General features: G+C 46.7%; 1 protein-coding gene across 1 annotated transcript in view; it reads right to left on the bottom strand.

The window, feature by feature from the left end:
• Nucleotides 1-21,406, bottom strand: part of LOC144761773 (uncharacterized) — a 101,105-nt gene that overhangs the window by 58,818 nt on the left and 20,881 nt on the right. The window contains exon 3 of the mRNA XM_078647018.1: nt 13,455-13,565. Coding sequence (XP_078503144.1) covers nt 13,455-13,565 — 111 coding nt within the window. The remainder of the gene's footprint in view (nt 1-13,454; nt 13,566-21,406) is intronic.

Consider the following 21,406-nt stretch of genomic DNA (forward strand, 5'->3'; position numbering starts at 1 on the left):
AGTCGAAAAACATCAGTACCAGTGGCAAAAAGTGGAGGTGACCAAGACAAAAAGGGGGATACAGTTGGGATACTATTTTTCTATTAGCACGTGCACTGCTTACATTTCTATGATGGGGACTACTTAATTTGAGCAACACAATACTCCACATGACTACTCCTAACTATAATTCTAGTGATCTGACTTCTAATTTCCCAAGGAATGAATAAGAATATACTTTGAGAGCCCAGTGAATATGAGCAGTAATAAGTCTGATAGAAAACTCTATTTCTTAAAGACTTCATTTTCTATAAGGTGAATACTGCTCCAGATGTGTTGCTCCAAATGGGCTATAACCACACCCCACCCTGAATATCCCAACTTAAATTTTAATGAACAAGTCTACTTTCTGGCTTGCTCGGTGTTTTGTGCCCACAATTAACAATAGGGAGATATGAAGTAACGTGTGCTACCACTTCAGTTGCTGGCTGGGTGGCTAAGGCTTCATATCCAGTGCATTGGACAAGAACTAGGTCATGTAACCTGTGCAGGAAGGAATGGGAGAACAAAAGCTGACTTTTAAATGTGCACCAAAAAAGGAAAAAAGCTACCACACAGGCACATAGGACACAGCTGTTGAGCACTCACCACATATCAGGTCATGGGCAGCAAACACAAAACCACTATCAGCATGCCACCAAATAAACAAAAAACCTATACCATGCTCATCACATATGAGCACAGATTTTGAACAAAGCACACTCCAGCAGAGGGTCACAATACCACCCACTCCAATGCACTGATCATGCCTTTGAAACACACAGTCCATATCCACCAGCCAATCAAGAAAACTTTCTTACTGAGCAGGCCCACCAATACTATAAATATAAATAACCCAGCAAGACCCCTGAAATGTGGTCCTCAAATACTGAACAACACAAAAAGGTAAGCACACCTTATGCCATACTCCGCACATGCAAATCCAGACTCAGCACACAACACACCACGTTCATAACATATACTACCCAGCAGTGGGAGGTCAAGGTCATAAAACACATAGCCTAATGGTCTGCACTATATAGCCCATCTAGTACTAGTTTTTTAACCATGCAGTAGGGGGAGAAAAGAATTAAGAAACTAGCTTAGGTAATCTTCACTTTCTGACACATTTTTACTCTGCTTCTCGTTTCATTACATTAGGTGCAGGAAATAACATTATCTCCTTGCCTAAAAGAGCGTCCACCTTGTATAACCAGATTTCACCACAGTGAGAAAGGGGCCCAACGATGAAGCATGTCACCTCGGTGAGTGAGTGCACCTGTCCTTTTAGGGAAAGCCTTTAATTGAGGGCCACCCTCTTCTGATGCCAGTTCTCTGAAACCAATTAGGGATCCCAGGCAAACACAATCTCTGTTCCATAGATTGCAGTCAAAAAACCAGAGGAGATCACGCTCCGCGATTGGCATCATTTGTAGCTTTATAGATGTCATAAGGTGCTACACATAAATCATAATAGAATAAGTCAGAAGGAGGCCACATGGAGGTATTTAGACCTGGTGTTAATTGCAGAGTGATCAGGGACACTGGATGAAACTATGTCCGGAGTTAGAGGAACTAAACAGACTGTGTATGATAGAAATGGTCGGTTCAACCAGCACAAGAGGAAGCAAAGGGAATTAATAGCATGACTGCCTGTCTCACATTCTGTTGAACCTGCTCTACACCTAAAAGGCCACTAAATCTCCCTCCTTTTATGTATTAAGCACAAAGATGAGAAAGTGCAGCTTTGTCAGATAGGGAGGTGGTTAGCAGAAGACTTTGGATAACATGAAAAAGTGAAGAAAAGTTGCAGTCGGTGAGCAACAGTTATTGAAGGAGTAGGGTAGGTAACAGCGGGAACTGAGAGTCAGCAGTACGAGACACAGGTGAAGAAAAATCTGTGCTTTTTTTCTTCAACTTCATTATCAGACACCCGTTCAGGGGGTCACAGGGCAGACAGGGGTTACTGGACCATAACCATGGTGGCTGGTGTTGCTTGGCACTGGAGCTCTGGGGTCTGCCCTAGTATGGCTCTGGCCAACAACAACCTTTCTGCACCTAACTCTCAGGGCAGTGGGACAAAGGCCTCTCAGGGTGGTAGTGTGAGAAGAGAAATCACAGAACCCAACAGTCAACGAATAGACTGGTTAGTTTGATGGACGGCCCAGTGTTATCTTAAGTAATGAGAAGTATTTTAATGTCACAGCAAAAAGAAGTATGACGCATGCTAATAGTGTTCAATACAGGATTCAGTAATCTTGACTATGATTTAGCACTAGGCGCCCACGACCTCTAGTGCTCTCTTCTCCTGTCCTATAGAGCTTCAACAGGCCTGTAATATTTCAAGGGATAGAAAAGTACAGGTGAGAACAGCACAGGTGCCAGTTATCACCAGTAGGTCAGTTTGTGTGATCTTGAGCTAAAAGAGATCAAATTGCTAAGGCAAGATTCTAACTTTTTAAACTAGGCTTTGCAGTTCAAAACACTGCCTTACTCCTGTTAAGGCCTTGTTTTACTTCTTTGCAGGGGACACAGGTGTTGCAGCTTTGGTTGGTGATTGTTTGCTTCTCACAAGCTGAGTCCTTGGACGTAGCGTGGCACAGCAGACAGGGACCTTACTCTTCGATGGAGCAAGTCAAGTGCTTAGTACCTGATTGTTAGGTGCCTTTTACTGGCAGTTGCGGCTCCGGGCCAAGGAAGAGGGGTACTACTTCCTATAACGATGACTGATTCTCTTCAAACATAGCATGATGAGCAGCAGCACTAGTCTTTTCCAAAGAAATAAAGATGTGCCATACAGCACATATGACCACATGACCCTTCACATCTTGATCGATGGTGGTTGAGGTCCAAATAGTCCGGTTCTTCTGGTTGTTCCTCATACCGGGAACAAGGCTAGTCTTTTCCTCCTGGATTGTAACTCCTGCAGGGCCAGGCACTCTCCTTCTCTCTCTGAGCAAGCAGGCAGACTTCCAGGTGCTAGGCGCTCTCAGCTCTCCAGCAGGTTGTGCTGGTACATCCTACATCAGAACTTATATTAAATTGTAAATTTTTTTTCCCCTTGCCTCTGACATTGCCCAACAGTGCACTGGAGCAGGGGTTCAACAAGACTCTTGTATTGGCACTGATATAAGTGTAGCTGGGGGCTCCGTGGATGGGAGCAGAAAAAACCTAGACACAGGGGGCATCCAACAAGCGGCAAGCATTAAAATGTGCCCTACAGTTCACAGGATGGATCAACAGAGGTCATCAATGAGGCTAACAAAACATACAAGCACCCACAAGTCTCACAAGCACTGTGGCAGTAGTCACGAAAGAAGGCTTGGACAATGGTGCAGTAAATTGCTTCTTCTCGTTATCAGATGGGTCAGAATGGTCTATGGAGGGCTCAGACTCAGGGGAAGACTCCAGGGACAGTGTCCTCAGTAAATCAGGTGATATCCCTGAGGGCAGCATTCCATCAACAATCATGAAGTCCACAGGAATGGGCACGAGTCAAGCAAAAGCAGGAGCAGACTTAAAATGGGATTATTCAACAACAACGGCACAACTGTTAGGAGATGCCATCATAGACTCCCAGGACCCAATAGATCAGCATCCACTACCCTTGGTGGCCACGTGTCTATGCGTCATGGTGCACAGGGACGAGACCCGCTCCGATAGCCGTAGGGCCCGTGCGGCGACTAGCAATTTGCAAGGAAAGGATCGCATGGTGGCCAAAACATGCTCTGCTTTAGCAGAAAGGATGTCCAATCTGGAAAGTAGGGTCACTGCTTTGGAGAAGGATGCTGCTGCTGCCCGTGGACAAACAGAGGCTCATCTAGTTCAACTAATCGACATCCAGTGGAAACGGGAAGACCACGAAAATCAACAGCGTTAAAAAAATCTCCATGCCCTAAGGGTAAAGGAGGACAAAGAGGGGAATGACACAAGGCTGTTCTTGATCAACTTGTTCCAGAAGGCTCTTCCCGAGCTCAAGTGGTGGAACTGGGGCCAAGAGATCCAAAGAGCACATAGAATCCTTCTAATGAGGAAGCAGGTGAATATGGACATCAAGAAACCCTGGGCTATACTGGTATATATTGGGAATTTTGTCCTAAGACAGGAAACATTTGAAAAAGCATGCTTGGATTCGAAACTTACAGCAGATGAATGTTCTTTCTTCTTGAGACCGGAATTTTGTCATGTAACAATCGAAAGATGCTGGAGACTCAGGCAACTGATCAAACGGTTCCAGGATAAGGGGGCGCAGGCATTTTTGATGAATCTAGCTAGGCCTATAATCATATGGAATAATAAGGCATGGGTGTTTACATCTGAAATTAAAGCCAAGGAGTTCTTAGAGAGCAAGAGCTCATGGATTTATGACTTTGTGAATTTAAACTACTATATCTAGATCAGTGTGAGCCAATTAGCCCTGGGACTCGGGCCAATAAGTGACATGATGATACATTCTTCAGGTTCATTACTTATTTTTCTTACCTTTTCTTTGTTCTCCTTCTTCCTTTTCCCATGGATTTTTATGAATTCTATATTATTGCCCCCCTTCATCTTTTTTCTCCTTTTCTAAGTAGCAAATGGATTAGTTTGCAAAATGTGGTTTACCAACTTTTTTTTGTTGGTAGTAATAGGCTCTGGTGGTTAGACATAATGCGTGAACATCTTCAGTAGACCTAAGTTGGGCCTGTATGCTTCACATAGGGGAGGGGCGAGAACGAGGGGGTTTGTGAACTGGTTTGAGGGTGTGGAAGGGGAGGTGGGCAGGAAAGGGGGAGTAAAGAAAATTTAAAAAGATGGAGTAAAGGCAAGAGGTGTTGTGAGGCTTGGATTAGGCTGTTCACAATTAATTTGATTCTTGAATAAAGTAAGGTGGGGCAATATGAGGTGGCAGGGAGCAGAGTCTATTTTTCTTTGTTGAAATCTACTTCAATGTCAAATGATGCAGGCTAGTAAAATTCGTATATGTTCTGTTAATGATTGTGGGTTAAATGACCAACTTAAGAGGCAAAGCGTAGCAGCAGTATTAAGAACTCTGGGGCTTGATATTGTTTGTGACCAAGAAACTCATATTTCCTGCGGGGCAGTACTCCCCAGTCTTCACAGGTGTGCTGGTGGCTGCTGAGACCCTCATTGATCTGCGAGGGCTGTGAGCTCCGGGGCAAGTGCTGCACAGATCGAGGCGACACCTTGGAGGGACCTTGTCTCTGATTTTCCACGGTGGCGTTGTTGCCTTGAACTCGTGAAAGCACCACCAACCACGCGGACTTATGAAGAGGTGTTCCAGTCGCAGGCTCCACTTTGTTCCTCACATATCGCTGAGGCCCGGACATGGCTGGGTGTGCAGATTGTCCATAGTGACATCTGCAAGTGGGGGCATGTTTGGTGACTGACGCTGCGGATGAAGTGGCACGGGTGGAGACTTATGTGGACACTGGTGGTGGAGAGGGGAAGGGGGGAGAGTCCTGCCCCTTTGCAGTGGAGAGTTAACTTGTAGCACCTTCCGCACCAATGCTTGATGAAGGAGTGGATAATGGGAGCAGGCCAGAGACTGTGCCTGCACTGAGCTTTCTCACAGGCCGCATCGAGGAGAGGGGTTGACAACATGGGGTACCCCCACCAGGAGATCCCCACCAGCACCCCCCCACCCACCCTCCAGGGGCACAGTGTGACATCCTCCCCGCACTGCGGTTGACTGGAAAGCGCCCAGGGCAATGGGGAAGGCCAAACAATTGTGAGAAGGCAAAATGAACATATATACAAGGGCCGTGCACCCCCCTACCAACAGAGGAGCAGGAGGCTGACGCAGCCTCATACCCAACAACGCAGCGATTCAATCCTCCAGGGAGGCACTCGACAACAAGATAGACGAGGTTTGCTCTGAGGTTTTCCTCTTGCGCCAAAACATAACTATAGTCTCAGAGAGGGTGATGACGGCAGAGACCAGGCTCTTGGAGGTGGAAGACATGGTACACAGCCTTAAGAAAGGTAAGGAAGATACCCGCAAGACTAATGCGGACATCATGTCACGCCTGGAAGATGAGGAAAATTGAGCCCATGGAAATAATTTGTTTAATTTCTGGAAGAGGTGGATGACACTGATACCAACGAGTTCTTAACCAGCTGGCTGCTGACCACCTTCCACTCTGACAAGTTTGTATTAGAAAGGGCGCACAGGGCCCTTGGTGCGAGACAACCCCGAGAGTCTTGCCTCACCACATAATAGCAAAGTTTGTTAACTTTCTGGACTGAGAAATGATCCTCTGCGAGGCCCATCATAACGGAGACTTACACTACGGTAACTCCAAAATCATTGTGTTCCGACTACAGTCGAGAGGTTCAGTGTCAGCGATGCACGTTCCAGTCAGTGAAAACAAAACTGCGTGGCTTCCGACACCAGTACATGTTACTGTTTCCTGCTAAACTGAAGGTCTTATATCAAGATAGGGCCCTCTTCTTTCAGAAGCCAGAGGAGGCTTGGTCCTGGCTGAAGGAAAGGCCCAGATTCACGCTGCGGCCAGGTGCAGGGCCCAGCCAGCTGCTATCCAAGGATCCAGAGGCCCAAAGTGGGAGATCCCTGACTGGCCCCAAAGAAGCCCTGGGGACAAGTACTGTCCAAGACTTCCCCGTCTGGGTCCGGGGGGTGTGTGGGGGGGGGGGGGGTGAGGGGGGAGATTCATCCTTGGAGATGGAAAGTTTGCATCCCCCGGCCATCGAGATCGTGGCATTAGAGACAGATATGGTGGGCTAGGGTCACCAGTCGCAGATCTATGGCCTGGAAAGGGAGCATCCGAACTGCTGAAGTGGCATCTCAATTGCTGGGCACCTAAACAGTGAACAGAAGACAGCGGCCAATGGTACCCCCTCTTTGGGAGACCACAGCTGAATTTTGCCCTAGGACACCTGTCTACTCATATAGCTTATGGATTTAACGTGGAATGTGAATAGGTTGGGAAATAAAAACAAACGTGGGTTGGTAAAGACCTATACTAGACGCATTCAACCTTACATAGTCATGCTACAGGAGACACATTTAGGGGGCACTCAATGTCGTTTGCTGGGGAGACGAGTGTAAGTGGCTCTGGCACATTTGGGTTACACCTCCGGATCCAGGGGTGTTACAATACTGATAAAAAAATCACCCCCCTTCATGGTGACACATTGATGGACTGACCCACACGGTAAATATGTGGGAGTTAAGGGCACTTGGGCTAGGCAGGAACTTACTTTGAACTGTGTCTATGCATCTCCCAGTCTCCAGGCTCCCAAGCTGGCCAAAGTAGTAGATATCTTGCTGAAGACCCCAGCTCCCTACATATTTTAGGTGGGGACTTTAATGATGTGGTGCAACTATCGCTGGACCACTCCGAAACCCAGGGGGAAGCCCACAAGCTACCCGCAGGCCTGGTTTGTGGACACACTAGGGCTGTCCAACTTATGGAGATGTCAACATTCCCATACCGGACAATATTCTTATTTCTTCAAGGGTCACAGAATTTACTCCCACTTGGACTAGGTCTTCATGTTCGAAGGGGAGATGGGGAAGGTGTACCCAGCGTAGTATTTGGCGGAAGGTTTGACTATTCACCACTGCTTGTTCAACTGGGGGTGAAACCCAGATTTCTGGGAATAGGGTAGAAAATGAATGCTTTGGAGCTCTGAGATGAGGATCTGGATAGAGGCCTCCAGGTAGACACTTGATCACTTCTTCGCAGATAATAGGGACTTGGTCGACTCAAAAGGTATGTTATGGGAGGTGTAAAAACCCATCCTAAAAGATAGGGCACAAAACCTGAACGCTCAAAGAAAGAAGTGAGAGGTAGCAGAGCTGGAGCACCTTGAGCAACGAATCCTCTGCCTAAAGGAGAGATTGGGCCACTCTCCTGGCACCCTACTATATAGACAACTTGATGCCCTCAGCAAGGAATACCATGACCTGGCACAGGATAAGGCTTGACAGCAAAGGTTGATGACCCTACACCGTTTGTATGAAGTGGGGAACAAGGCTGGAAAACTTCTCTGCTGGCTTAGTAAAAGAAGAACATGAGGCAAGATGGGCAATGGAATTCAAGATGACGAAGGGGTTTCCCACACCATAGACGCCCAGATTGTCCAGGCCTTTGCCACTTATTATGGTTCATTTTACGAGGCCCACCCCTTGAGTGACCACACAGCCATCATGATTACTTAGACGGCATTCTGACCCTGGTTCCAGGGCTTGAGGTGGTTGTGCTGAAAAAGCCCTCCCTTGATCCCGAATGTTCTAAAAACTACAGACCTATCTCTCTGCTACCGTTCCCGGCCAAAATTGTAGAGTGGGCTGTTAGTATGACTCTCTCCTCCTATCTTGAACATCACAATCTGCTGGAAGAGGCCCAGTTTGGTTTTCGGCCAGCTCATGGGACCGAGACAGCCCTGTTGACCGTCATGGACGAGCTTCAGAAGTGGGCAGATAGGGGACAGGCAGCTGCACTGATTCTGCTTGACCTGTCTGCCGCCTTTGATATGGTCAACCATGGGATTCTGTTGAGAAGGCTGAGTGAGTGAGGGGTTAGGGGTTCCGCTCCTTCTTACAAGACAGACAGCAGGCCGTATCCCTCCCCCCCCCTTTTCAGTTCGCCTTTTCCAAGGTGCTGCATGGGGTGTCTCAGGGCTCAGCTATCAGCCCTATTCTTTTCAATGTGTACCTAAAACCTCTGATTGCTGTTGTTAAGGCGTATAATATCGATATCGTAAACTATGCAGACGATACTCAGTTGATCCTGTCATTTGAGGGTGAGGAGTCGACTACACTTTTCACAACTGTTTGCAGGACACGGCCCGCTGGCTGCAGGATAACTCGCCACAATTCAACGCAGGAAAGACTGAGGTGATCTTCTGTTCGGCTAACAGGATTTCTCCTCGTCTTCCTAGCAACTTTTGGCCTTCGAGTACTATGTCCTCAATTCAGCTGGCTGCCAGTGTCCGCAAAATGGGCATTATATTCGAAGGCAAGCTCACTCTGGAAAGTCAGGTGAAAAAAACTACTACCTCCTGCTTTGCGATCATCAGATCCCTCCGAAAAATGTTCCCACTACTTCCTTCCCAGGTGCGTGCACAAGTGGCCAGATGCACAATTCTCAGTACGCTTGACTACTGCAATGCTCTCCTGCTGGATTCTCCTAACTTCCTGTTGGACAGATTGCAAAGAATACAGTTGACAGCGGCTAAACTAGTATTAGGCTTGCCTAGAAGCTCCTCGGCATCTGCAGCCTTAGCTGAACTCCACTGGCTCCCCCTGAGACAGAGAGTACACTTTAAGTCTCTCTGCCTTGTTTTTAAAGCCCTTCACGGGATAGGACCTGTGCGTATGCGCAATAAATTCAACTGGTACACCCCGACAAGAACATTGAGCTCCTCTTCAGCTAGATTAGTCATGGTTCCTAGGTTTTGCAAAGTTCAGATCGGGGGGAGATCATTTGGGGTGGGAGCTGCAAAATTGTGGAATAGTCTCCCTTTGGAAATCAGGCAACTCAGAGAGATTCTTCCTTTTAGAAAAAGGGTAAAAACCAGGCTGTTTCCCCGGACGTAGTGGCCATTCCTGGTTTCTTGCACCCGCTCCCCCTTGAGCCACGTTGCCAGCGCCAGGATGCCTGCTAGGTGACAGCGCGCTTTACAAATTGAATAAATAAATAAATAAATAAATAAATAAATAAATAAGCCCTGGAGAGTGACTTTACCTTAGAGGAGGTGGAGGTAGCAGTCTCCAAATTCAGGATGAGCAAAAATCTGGGACCCAATGGCATTCCTGGCAAGTTTTTTAAATGCTATCTCGACATCATGGGACCCCACTTGTTGAATCTTTTTATAGAAACATAAGAGGCGGGAACTGTACCCCCAGACCTCCGGACTGCCACCATCACAGTCATTCACAAGGAGTGCAAACCTCATGACGGGTGTGCCTCCTATCGCCCAATCTCTCTTTTGAGCACTGAGGTGCAATCCTGGCAACCCTGCTGGCAACGAGTCTGCTCCAGGTCATAACACCCCTCATTCACAGGGATCAGTCGGGATTCATGCCGGGGCATTCCACCCAGCTAAAATTACGCTGTAGGGATGTATGACGTTACAACGCAGGCTATTACAACGCCTGCCTTTACAACGCGGTTTTTACATCGCAATCCATTACAACGCATAGTGCTTTTGGGTGTTGGATAGTGAATAGTTTAATTTACTATTCCAACTCCAGTCCCCGTGGACACTAGGGAAGGTTATTGGATAGTAAATTAACCTATTCCCTATCCTAGAGCGCCCCCCAGCGCAATGCGTTGTAATAGTTTGCGTTGTAATGACCGCGTTGTAGTGGAAGTGCGTTGTAAAGGTTTTGTTGTAAAGGTTGTTTACCACGCTGTACCCACAATTGAATGTCGGAGATTAAAAACTGACCAGCGCCTCATGACTTTTCGTCCCTTGAAGCCGCAGAAGCATTTGAAGCAGTCGATTGGCCATTTCTAGAATGCATGCTGGTCAAATTTGTATTCAGGCCTAAATGTAGGGACTGGGTATCGATATTTTTTCGCATACCAAGGGCAGCAGTCCATGTTAACAGGTTGTTGTCTTCGGAGTTTCCCCACTGGCACTGGGACACGGCAGGGATGCCCCCTCTCCTATTTGCCCTTATGGTAGAATCTCTGGCGTGCCGGGTTCTGATGCACCCAGGTATCTTTGGCATTCGGGCTACAGCCACTGAAGACGTAGAGAAGAAGATGTTCCTCTACGCAGACAATATTCTTCTGTGCATCACCAAGCCAATACCTAACATCCCTACTCCATTACACACTCTGGAAGAATATTGACGACATTCAGGATATAAAATAAACTGGGATATGTCCACTATATTCTCACCAGGACCGGTACAAGACTGGCCCCCCAGCCGGGTAAACTAGCGGTGGCCATTGAGGGTTTCAAATACCTTAGTATCTTTATTGCACACCATAGAGTCACCTGCTACGGCCAAAATCAAGGGAAGGTGGTGTAGAACTACCCGAAGGATGCGGAGAGATGGAGGAGCCTGCCCCTGTAGAGAATGGACAGGCAGCCCTCATTAAGATGATTATGTTACAACAATTATTGTATGCCCTTTAAGAAACATACTTCCCACTTCTGAGGAACACATTCACGAATATTAACGGGATGTGAGGCCTTTCCATTGGCAGGGTGGACATCTGAGGATAGCTCTGAGAAAACTGCAGCGCAACCCCTATAATGGTGGGATAGCCCTCCCTGGTGTAGAGGCCTACTATTGGAAGGCGGATCTGATACACACTAAAAAAGGATACTCTGATACATCATTCCTACCTACATTACCTCTATGGGGGAAGAGGCATGCAAGGCCTGCTCCCGGCCACCCAGGTGACCTTGGAGGTGTGGGACAGGGCAAGAAGGATGAATCGTTGGGCCCGGAAAATCACGAGGGCAACACCACTCTGGAAGGGGACACAGTTGGGCGAGATTGGCAAATTACAAGGCTTTGGGGCGTGGGATTTAATTGGAATCTCCACTATCGGGGATATCCTGGAGGGGAACTTAAAACCCTGGCAACGTTGTGTGCCGAATATAACTTGCATATGTTCAATTTTTTTAAGTATGCGCAATTGAGACATACCTGGATCACTGAGGGTCTACTCTGCACTTAGATCCCGGAGTATGCTCCACTGGAGGGGAGACTGCTGCAAGAAGCACTCACTAGGGGGGCATTTCTCTTTCTTATCGAACATTGAACAATGAAAAGTGGATTTGTATAGCTCAGCTTATCACCCAGGAGGGTATCCAGGTGCTGTCTATAGGCACAGGGAGATTAAATGACTTGCCCATAATCACAGGGTGTTGAGCCAACGCCGAGACTTGAACTTGGAACCCCAGCTCTGACCGTTAGTCCACATCCTCTCCCTTCAACAATAATATGCCTGATAATCTAAGCAATCTCAGAGACCACTGGGTGAGGGATGTGGGTACACTGGAAGACATTGACTGGGAGGCGGTACTCATGCAACCCAGGGAGGTCGCTTTCAAGTCCCGGTTGAGACTAATTCAATACAAAATCCTGCACAGGGTGTACTATGACAGGGTTAAACTACACACTCTGGGTAGAGTGACATCGCCAAAATGCCTCTGGTGTAATGATGATAGAGGGGATTTAATGCACACACTATGGCACACCCTTTTCCAAAGGAACTGTATCGCAATACTAGTGGAACTTGGCACGGTCCTGGAGGTTGTGCTTCAAGCTGAACCAAGATATGTCATATTGGGAATCCTAAACGATATAGACATTCCGCGGCCCCACCTTCTCTTCAGCTCTCCGGGCCTTGTGGTGGCAAAACAGGATGTGGTGCAGAGATGGGGAGTGGTGGAAGTCCTGAAGTATGGACCTTTACATGATGGCGGAGAAGGTAACACATGCAAGTAGGAGCTGCCCTCAAAAGTTCCGTAAAATATAAGGCCGGAGGATCAACTGTTATGGGCTTGATTTTGTTGATGGATGGGAAAACACACCACACATTTGATGAATGAGAATTATGAAGAGCCCAGGGACTGGGTGGCCAGCACACAAAACTGTGGCACTGGAGGGAAGAGTGTGAGAGCACACTTGTCTGCACTATGCTGATATGATTCCCATGTACTGCCTGCCGCAAGTGAAACTGCTGTGCTATGATTTACTTTAATTTATGTATGTGTCCTCTACACCACTGTTTTCGATGATTGATTTCCAATGTTGTTACATTGAAAATGGCAAAATAAAAAGGTATTTTTTAAAAAGTGCATGATTCTAAGAAACAAGTGTTTAAATATATAGGGCATATTGTTTGTTGCAATTCTGAAAGCCAGCAACACATTTCTGAAGTTTAATTGTGGGGTGGAAGTGAGAAGAAGTATTTAAAAGAAATTAGGAAATATTGTGCCTTATTCAGCAAAAGGCAGAGGTTCAGCAGTCGGTTAAGAAGAAATGATGCAATGAGTGAAGAAGCAAATGCCACAACATCAATTGTTCTCCTGTTGGCTCACCCTCACGCTTCTCTTTCCAGTGGGCCTAGCTTTACCATAATCTCTACTTTTAGAATTACAATACCAGTGGCAGCAGACCAACACTTTATCTACTATGTGGTGAGGCGCGCACACGTCACTCTTTCCTGTCCTACTCATTCTTGAATATTTGGCCTCCAGTTGTCCAGGTAATGAGAGTTAACTGTGGTACACTTAGTTGCATGTGGGCTTTACAGGGATGTGGTGCCACTGTGGGCCACACCTCCACACAATGATCAAACCTCCGATTTTACTGTAGTGGCGGAGGCATATAGGAAGACACTCAAGTCACAGTATACGTATGGTGCCTATGTCAAAAATAAATTGCAACATTTATGTCAAATTCCCACTAAAAGATTTTTGAATGCCTGACTTACCTGGGGAATGATAGGAATTTTGCCTTCTTTCACATTCCACATGATCCAAGGGCCACAGCTCTTCTTTTTCCTTTGCTGCCAAGGAAAAAACTGAAGCAGCAATAAGTGGACCTGTTATTAAAAATGAATACAAAATAATAAATTCTCAATTAGTTCTTCTGTAATAAGAAGACAGTACAGAATAGCTGACACTGAAGACGGTTATGTGGCAGAATTGAACTCCACAAAAGCACCTTATGTAATGGTCAAAAACACTGGTTGGGTTTATTCAAGACATAACCTATTTTGGATACCATGTGCACCAATGCATTTCAAGTCTAACAAACCACTGTGACTTTATCACAGGCAAACGAACGCTTGCTTTTCAGTTTGTCTCATGGTCACAAGTTAACCAGCATGTGCACTCAACAGCTCCATTTACTGATCCAAATACTCTGGAAATTAAAATAAAAAGACTTTCCCTAAAGCTCAGCATACAGGTCAATTCCATCCAAGTTTCATCAGTTTGGAGTTAGTGGAAGGTTCTCCCAACCGTGTGGCTTCATTATAGGTACAATGTGGTAAAGGCTTACTTTTGACTTGCATTTTTGCTCAGACTTTTCAAGAGCTTAGTTTAAGGTTGTGCAAAGCTCACATACCTTTTCCCAGGGCTAGATTGTAAATAGTTTATGCACTCTTTAAAGTTCACTAACCAAAGGCTCACTATGTGGCCCAACTGTGGAAAGGCTTACTCTTACCAAAAGCAGTCTATAAATCATGGTCAGCTTTCTGATATCAGACCAGGAAGGATATAAGTGGTTACATGTTAATTACTTTTTAGGTCTCACCTACCAGACAACACAAGATCTATTGTGAACTTACAGTGGGCTTACAACCCCCTTGTTGCTTACCACTGTTTGGATTTATTGCGACTCTTGCTTCTTATTTAAAGGCTTGCCTTCCCTCTTCTTGTGTATGTCCCTCCACGGAGTACAGCCTCTTTAGCGTTCTTTTAACTGTCTGACTTCTATCCTTCTACTTTTCACTTTTAGGGAACAACTTTTTTCATTTGGTTAATAACACCATTGTAGTCTGTGTGTTTTACAGCTCTCTCATGCGCTTTTTTTCTGTTGCCTGTGCTACTCTCTCCCTTGTACGTTGCTGGCTTTCATGGTTCTCATGGCAAAAATGCTTTTCCCCATGTGCGATATGTCGTTCCCTCCTTTGTGAGCTTTCCACCCGTCCACCATGTTGCTCTCCACCCTTCTGTGCTGCTTTTCTCCTCCTTTCACCAACTCCTCCATTGTGCAACACCCCGCAGTCCTTTTAATTTTTATTTTGTGCTTTCATGATTTTTTTTTTAATTATTATTAATAGATTCCAATGGCTCCTGTGTCATTCTGTAAGTGGACACATGCCTATTGACACAAGCGTGCACCAACAGTGCTCGCATCATTCTGCCTTTATAGCCTCTCATTTTTTTTTACAATGCTGAACAGCAGAAGCACACTGCATTGGCAAATCCAAATGATCCAAAATGCAAAACTTACTGGCTTTGCCTGTGATTGCTTTCTCAGAAAGAAGAAATTATTCATAGCTGCCAAGGTTTCAGATTGCTATGTGTGACATTTTCAAAATTTTAGAGTAATTATGAGTGACATTTCAACGATTTTGAGTGACATTTTCTCGCGAGCAAAATTAAGCAATGAAAAATGGGGAAACCTAAATATCGGAAATTACACCCATTTGAGCAACAAGAAACTCTAAGAAAATCTTACAACTGCTTCAGAAATGGAAGGGCACCACCAGACTAATAGCTGCCAAGTTTCAGACTTCTTGTGTGTGACATTAACATGGTTTAAGTGCACTTATGTGTGAGGTTCCAGGCTTTATATAATGTAACACTGTGTGTGAAACCTAATTGCTTTTAAAAGCACGCAGAAAAGTTCTTGCGAATTAAATATCAGAAATGACTCCACTTGGTACCACAGAAAACACATACGTGTACTACAGACATGAAATGTTGCACTTAAAAATGTTCCGGACATTAGTGTACTGTTGCTTTAAATATATAAGTTACATACAAAATGCAACAATGGCTGAACCGCGGAGATGAAGAAATCGATGAACTTACATTCCGCCTAGCCTGCAGTATTTCATTTTCAAAGCAGGTTCTGTTGACTCAAGTTGAGCTGGCCGCTAGTAATTTCTTACACTGATTGGCACCAGTGTGACCGCACGCTAGCACTATTATAGCACATTTTTATTCGAAGCTCACGCCATCCAGCCCTGGCATTCACTTACATTAGGTGAATGGCAATTCTGCCCGCTCCTCGCCATGGCCCCAATAACTCCAATGGCAAACGGACGCCGGCGGCCTGGCAATGATTCTGAGGCTCAGAGCAGTAGAGGCACACTACAGTGTGGCCTGGTGTGCTGTCTGGGCTGCTGCGGAACCACAGGGTGTGGGGTTCACGAAGCGTGGTCTCATAAGAGTATGCTACTCAGCGCGCGCGCTATGAAAAAAGCAAACCTTATTAAAAGCACAGAAAGCAAATCTTATTAAAAGCACAGAATACCTCGCTCTACAAGGACATGACTGGCAGCCGGCGTGCGGCACGCTTCCAGTCGAATCCCCGCCTTCCTGAACCCTCCGACCTCAATTCCTTCCAGAATCAACAGCCAGAACGTGAGGTGATCACATCCCCCCGCAGCGCGGCCACAGCCTGTACGCATGGCAACCACTGCTGAGGGCAGCAGGTTCTGCCCGGGTGTCGGTATTGAGCACAGGACTGCCTTGGCGACCGGGTGAAGTCAGGCCTGGCTGTAGTGAGTGACGGGGCGGAAATTTCAGTGCAGCCAGCAGGGCGGCTATTCAGATACATTGTAGCAGGCTACGGCAGCAGTGCACAAGGCAAGTTCATTAACTGTTTACTGCCTGAGCCTTTGGTGGTGGCAGCGGCTGGGCCGGCAAGTCTGCGGGAGCTGCATAGCCTGCATACAGGAGTCACAGGCACTGGCGCGCAAGGCTAGCAGCCTGGTTAGCAGTTTCAGCGCTGGTACAGAGTAAGTCAGTTGCACATTAAAAAGTGTGACAATGAATTTCAGTGCGGTGATGCGGAACACCACACTGAAATGCGTTAGTGTCACACCTAATGCATGATACTTGGCAGGCCTGATTATTGGACACATATTACATGAAAAATACCTTCTTTATTAACCTGATGCTGTGTTTTTCATGCATAACGTACCCAATACATTCTTGCTTTTTAGAAAGGAACTGGAAAAAGGCTGCATTGTTCTTTTGTGCAACAGAACTTACATTGATGACATTTTTAGGATGTTTTTTTTTGGGGCAAACATATTGGATTTGTCAGAGGTGTTCGACCCTTGAATTGTATTTGCATATGTACATTTTAGTGGTGGGAGTTTTTTTGCTATTTTGTGGGAAGGCTGTTATTTGATTATTGGAGTGTTCTGCACATGTTGTTGTTATTAGAAAATCGATTTGTGATGGAAGGTCAAGAAACCAGGGTGGGGTGGGCGGAGTCCAGCTGCATCGAAGATGGCCGGCTCCAGAAAAAGCTCCTGAGCCGCACAGCACTCTCCTGGAGAATAAGGCAGACCCAGGGCTCCCCACTACATGGCATGGGGTGATCATGGTGCCGGAGCATGGGGGGTGCAGTTTGCAATCCCCCCTGTAGGCCCTTGATGGAGCGAACTACTTAGACTGGGCCAAAGCAACTGGGCAGGGCCTACTTGCTCACTGACGGCCTGCCCTCCCGTAGCAAACAACAGACTACAGAAGTCAGATATTGGCTGGAGCAGAGGACCCGAGGTGAGTGGTCGTAGGGACAGCAGGCCGTGTGTGGCTGCAGCACCTTGACCCCGGGCCCTGACAGCCCCGGGGATACTGAATACATGAAAATACAGACCCGCTCAGCCTTCGAGACTGTGGCTATAGCAGCACAAGAGCACTGTTTTAACAGGAGGAGTCAATGCCTCGGTGTTAGGGTGGGCAACTTCAGTTGCTCCCTAGCCCCCACGCGAAGTACTTCTGGGTTGGCACTTAGAATATATGGCGCCATCGGCTGTCATGATTCTCCATGTGACCTCAACCCCCAGCAGTGAACATACCTATGACAACACATGGTGAGGCCCGGATACCGTCTTGTGAATCTGGGCAGGTGCATCTCCTTACCTCCAGCCGAGGAAGTTTACCTCTTTGGCTACAGCATAACCCGACTATCAGAAAGAGGCCTACACTGAATGCTTCATCCTATCTGGAGACATTGGCGCTATATACTACTCCGGATCTCTATTGAACATGTGTAAAATCTACCAGCCTGTTCTGCACAAAACTGGGCAGATTACGAAGTCTGATCCCAGTCCTATGAAGCTGTGGTGCCCAGTTGGCAAACCCCGGGAAAAAACATTTCAAGACCCTGCAGACACACTGCTCAGCAGGGGGTCTAGTATACAGGCTATATGCTACTCCAGATCTCTATTGAACGTGTGTAAAATCTACTAACTTGTTCTGCGAAAAACTGGGTGGATTACAGAGGTCTGATCCCAGTCCTATGCAGATGTGGTGCCCAGTCGGCAAACCCCGGCAGCCCCCTTAAAGACATTTAGAGACCCTGCATCACACCGCACGGCAGGGGGTCTAGTCTAAAGGAGGTCATCACCTGGTGATAACAATCTGTCTGTGGGCTTTAACTCTCACAGTCGGCATATCAGCTTTAATATAGGACCACACTTCGGAACCCAGGGACAGACTTCTGGCTCGTGGCCAGTGCACCTCTTCGTCCATAGTGATGAACCTCCAACTTTGCAGTGGTGGCATAACTTACCTTGCATTCAGTTGGTCCTATTCTGTGGACGGTGACTGCAATATAGACAGCTCTGTATACCTGCAGAAGTACACTAAGGGTACATCCAAATTTCTATCCTATTGCTAATTCAGAACCTCCGAGTGGATCTCCGGCATTAATTTCAATTCCCACCTCCCTAAGCCACGAGCATTCTCACACCCTCCTTTATTTTATTTTTTTTGTTTGAATATTTTTTTATTATCACACCCTCCTTTATGTCCTAAGTGAAAACTATGCTCCAGTGGTGGACGGAAAGTCGAAGGACACTGTGTCCACTGTGGCAGACATTACTTTAGAGAGCTCACAGACATCGAGTGAACCTTGGACTTGATGCTTGCGGACTCAAAGTCCATGGCTGCCGACCACAGATCCCTCATGTCTGACCTAAGTACTTTCCACCTGCGGCTCGATAACACGGATCACAGAGTGGTAGTTACAGACGATCGAGTAATAGTGGCACGTGCACAGAAAGATGACGAATGTTGAAGACCGCAGTCGCAGACATAATGTCCACTTCTTGGGTGAGTCAGAGAGGCTGAAGGTGAAAAACATGGACAGATTCCTACCTCCATTCATCTTGAAACTTACAGGCCTGACTTGAGTGCCATCACTGGAGTTATGAAATGCAAACAGGATCCAGATCAGGGGAGACGTGCATCAAAATAGCCCCGACCAAAAATCGCATGTTTTCTTCGACATAAGCATATCCATCAAGTTAACATAGCAGCTAAGAGACACAACAGCTTTTTTCTTTATAAGGGTGCAAATATTTACATGGCAACTGACTTCTTCTCTCCTCTGTAAACTTTTTATAGAACTTGAAGGCAATACTGTGCTGCAGCCGGAGTTTAATAAAGCGCTCATCAGACGTATTTTGAAACCAGACAAGAACCCTACTATTTGTGTAAGCTATCACCCAATATCAGTTATAAGTGCAGATATGAAGATACTCGCAAAGTACCAGCAACTTGTCATAAGAGGGTTATCCCGAGCTTGATTTATGACTACTAAGTAGGATCTGAGCCCAGTCGTCTTCTGTCCAATGGTACATGTGTAATGACCCGGATGATAAGCTATTGCTCATATTGGATGCCAAGGCTTTTTACCAGGTGCATGTTGAGCAGAAGGGGATAGGCCAGAATTTCCTGTAAATGTCAGATGGCTCAATACCTCCCCTAGGGCACAGAATGATTATGGAGGACATATTGTGGGTACCTTCCTGATCCTAGGGGGGGACAAGACAAGCATACCACTGTTGGAAATGGCAGTTTTATGGTTGGCTGAAGGGATGCCCCCAACCAGGCAGAACCACTGCTCCAGTCAAGGACGGGTGATTGCACTCGCTGTGTAACCAGTGCTTGGCCCTGAGAGGTCAGGTTCACTACAGAGGCAATGTATAAAGCAAAGGCACAGCAGCCACTCGCGATACATGCACTGAAGAGACTTCACACAGGATGTATGTAAAAACATTTATATTCAACACACATATTCAACCATTATAACATGACCATCGAAAACCTTTGGGCATTAAACACAATCGGAAATATTACTAGCAGTACCAGGACCACTCGAATGGATATGCTTTCAATAGTATGCACACTATGGACAGTTCCTAATCTAACTTTCACCTCCGAACTGAGTGAGAGCACCCTTGAGCGGTGCATGATACCAAAATTATGTACATACACAAAACATAAGAACAATTTTTAGCAGTACCACGAGCCGACACGACGCGGGAGAAACCCAATGTAAAACATTATTGTGCTTTTGGCACTAATCAACGTTTAAGGCGGCACCGTCGTGAATCACAGGCGGTCTGCGAACAATCACTCTCACACTCACTCTGCACCACTTTGCGGTGCAAAAGGTATCAGCCAGTCAGTATGGCATGCTCTTACATACACATACTCACTCAGTACCCTAATGCTGTACCACTGATACCTAGCAAGTATATTGTTCACCCTCTGCAGACGCCGAGGCCCATGCCTCCCTCCACCCTCAAGTTCACCCTCATTGTCATATACCACCGGATGGAAGATAAACAACCCCACCTCCCGGACACTGGGCCGCACGTGGCTGAAGTCACACTTAATCTGGGTCCCCAGGAAGCAGGTGGGAATATGTAAGAGTTTTAATTATGAGGTAGACGTAAACAAGGGAGAGGTTAGCAGCCACTGGGGAAGTTCAGCCACAGGTCTCAAAACACAAATGAGCTATGCAGTCTCTTGAACCGCTTCCGAACTGTCTCAGAAGAGTTTCTTCAACCCGGTTAATCTCTCTCGCTACTACCTAGTGCCAATCTGTCTTTGGGAGGGGCCAGGTGTGGAGAGGACAGTTGATCTGTCGAAAAGAGGGTGAACAAGGGAACAACCGATGAAAGGGGTGAAACACAGAGGAGCTCTCAGCAGGATGAGGCACCACGATCGGTACATGATGATCCAGGTAGTGCCCAGGCAATCAGGGCACAGTGACTGGGGCGCAAAGGGATTAGTCGCACCAGGCATTTGAGATTCCAAACAGGATGAGTTGCAAATTCCACACCTCCCTGGTAAAGAGGCACAATGAAGGTGCACGTCGAGTTTGGTTGCACCAGGTGATTCCGGTGACACAGCAAAGAGTTACAATTCCGTACCTCTCTAGAAGTGAGGCACATTGTCTGGTGCACAAGGATACAGGTTGCACTAGACCACTCTGATCGCACACTAACAGGCACAAGTTCAGCAGAGCCAAATGAGGTAGATAAGGCACTACTCCAGGTACACCCCACCTCTGAGGGTTGAACACTGTGAATGAATGAATGAATGAATGAATGAATCAGACAGAGAATGCAATGAGCATGCAGTCAGTGTGCCACATGAGAGAAATGCGGCACGACTGACGAAATCTGCCACACGGGGTCCCGCAACTGGTGAATCCACTCACCACCACTAGGCGCTTAGGAGTATTAAGGTCCCCGCTGTATGGGAACCATACGCCTCAGATGCGATAAAGATTACTGGGGCTCCGCACTAATCAATTCCATCTCCAGACACAAGTCAAGTCCACTCTACCAGTTTGGATTTAGTAGCCGAAGTGGGCACTTGAGACGACACAGCTCTC

The sequence above is a fragment of the Lissotriton helveticus genome, chromosome 6, assembly GCF_964261635.1.
Source record: "Lissotriton helveticus chromosome 6, aLisHel1.1, whole genome shotgun sequence".
Classification (NCBI taxonomy): domain Eukaryota; kingdom Metazoa; phylum Chordata; class Amphibia; order Caudata; family Salamandridae; genus Lissotriton; species Lissotriton helveticus.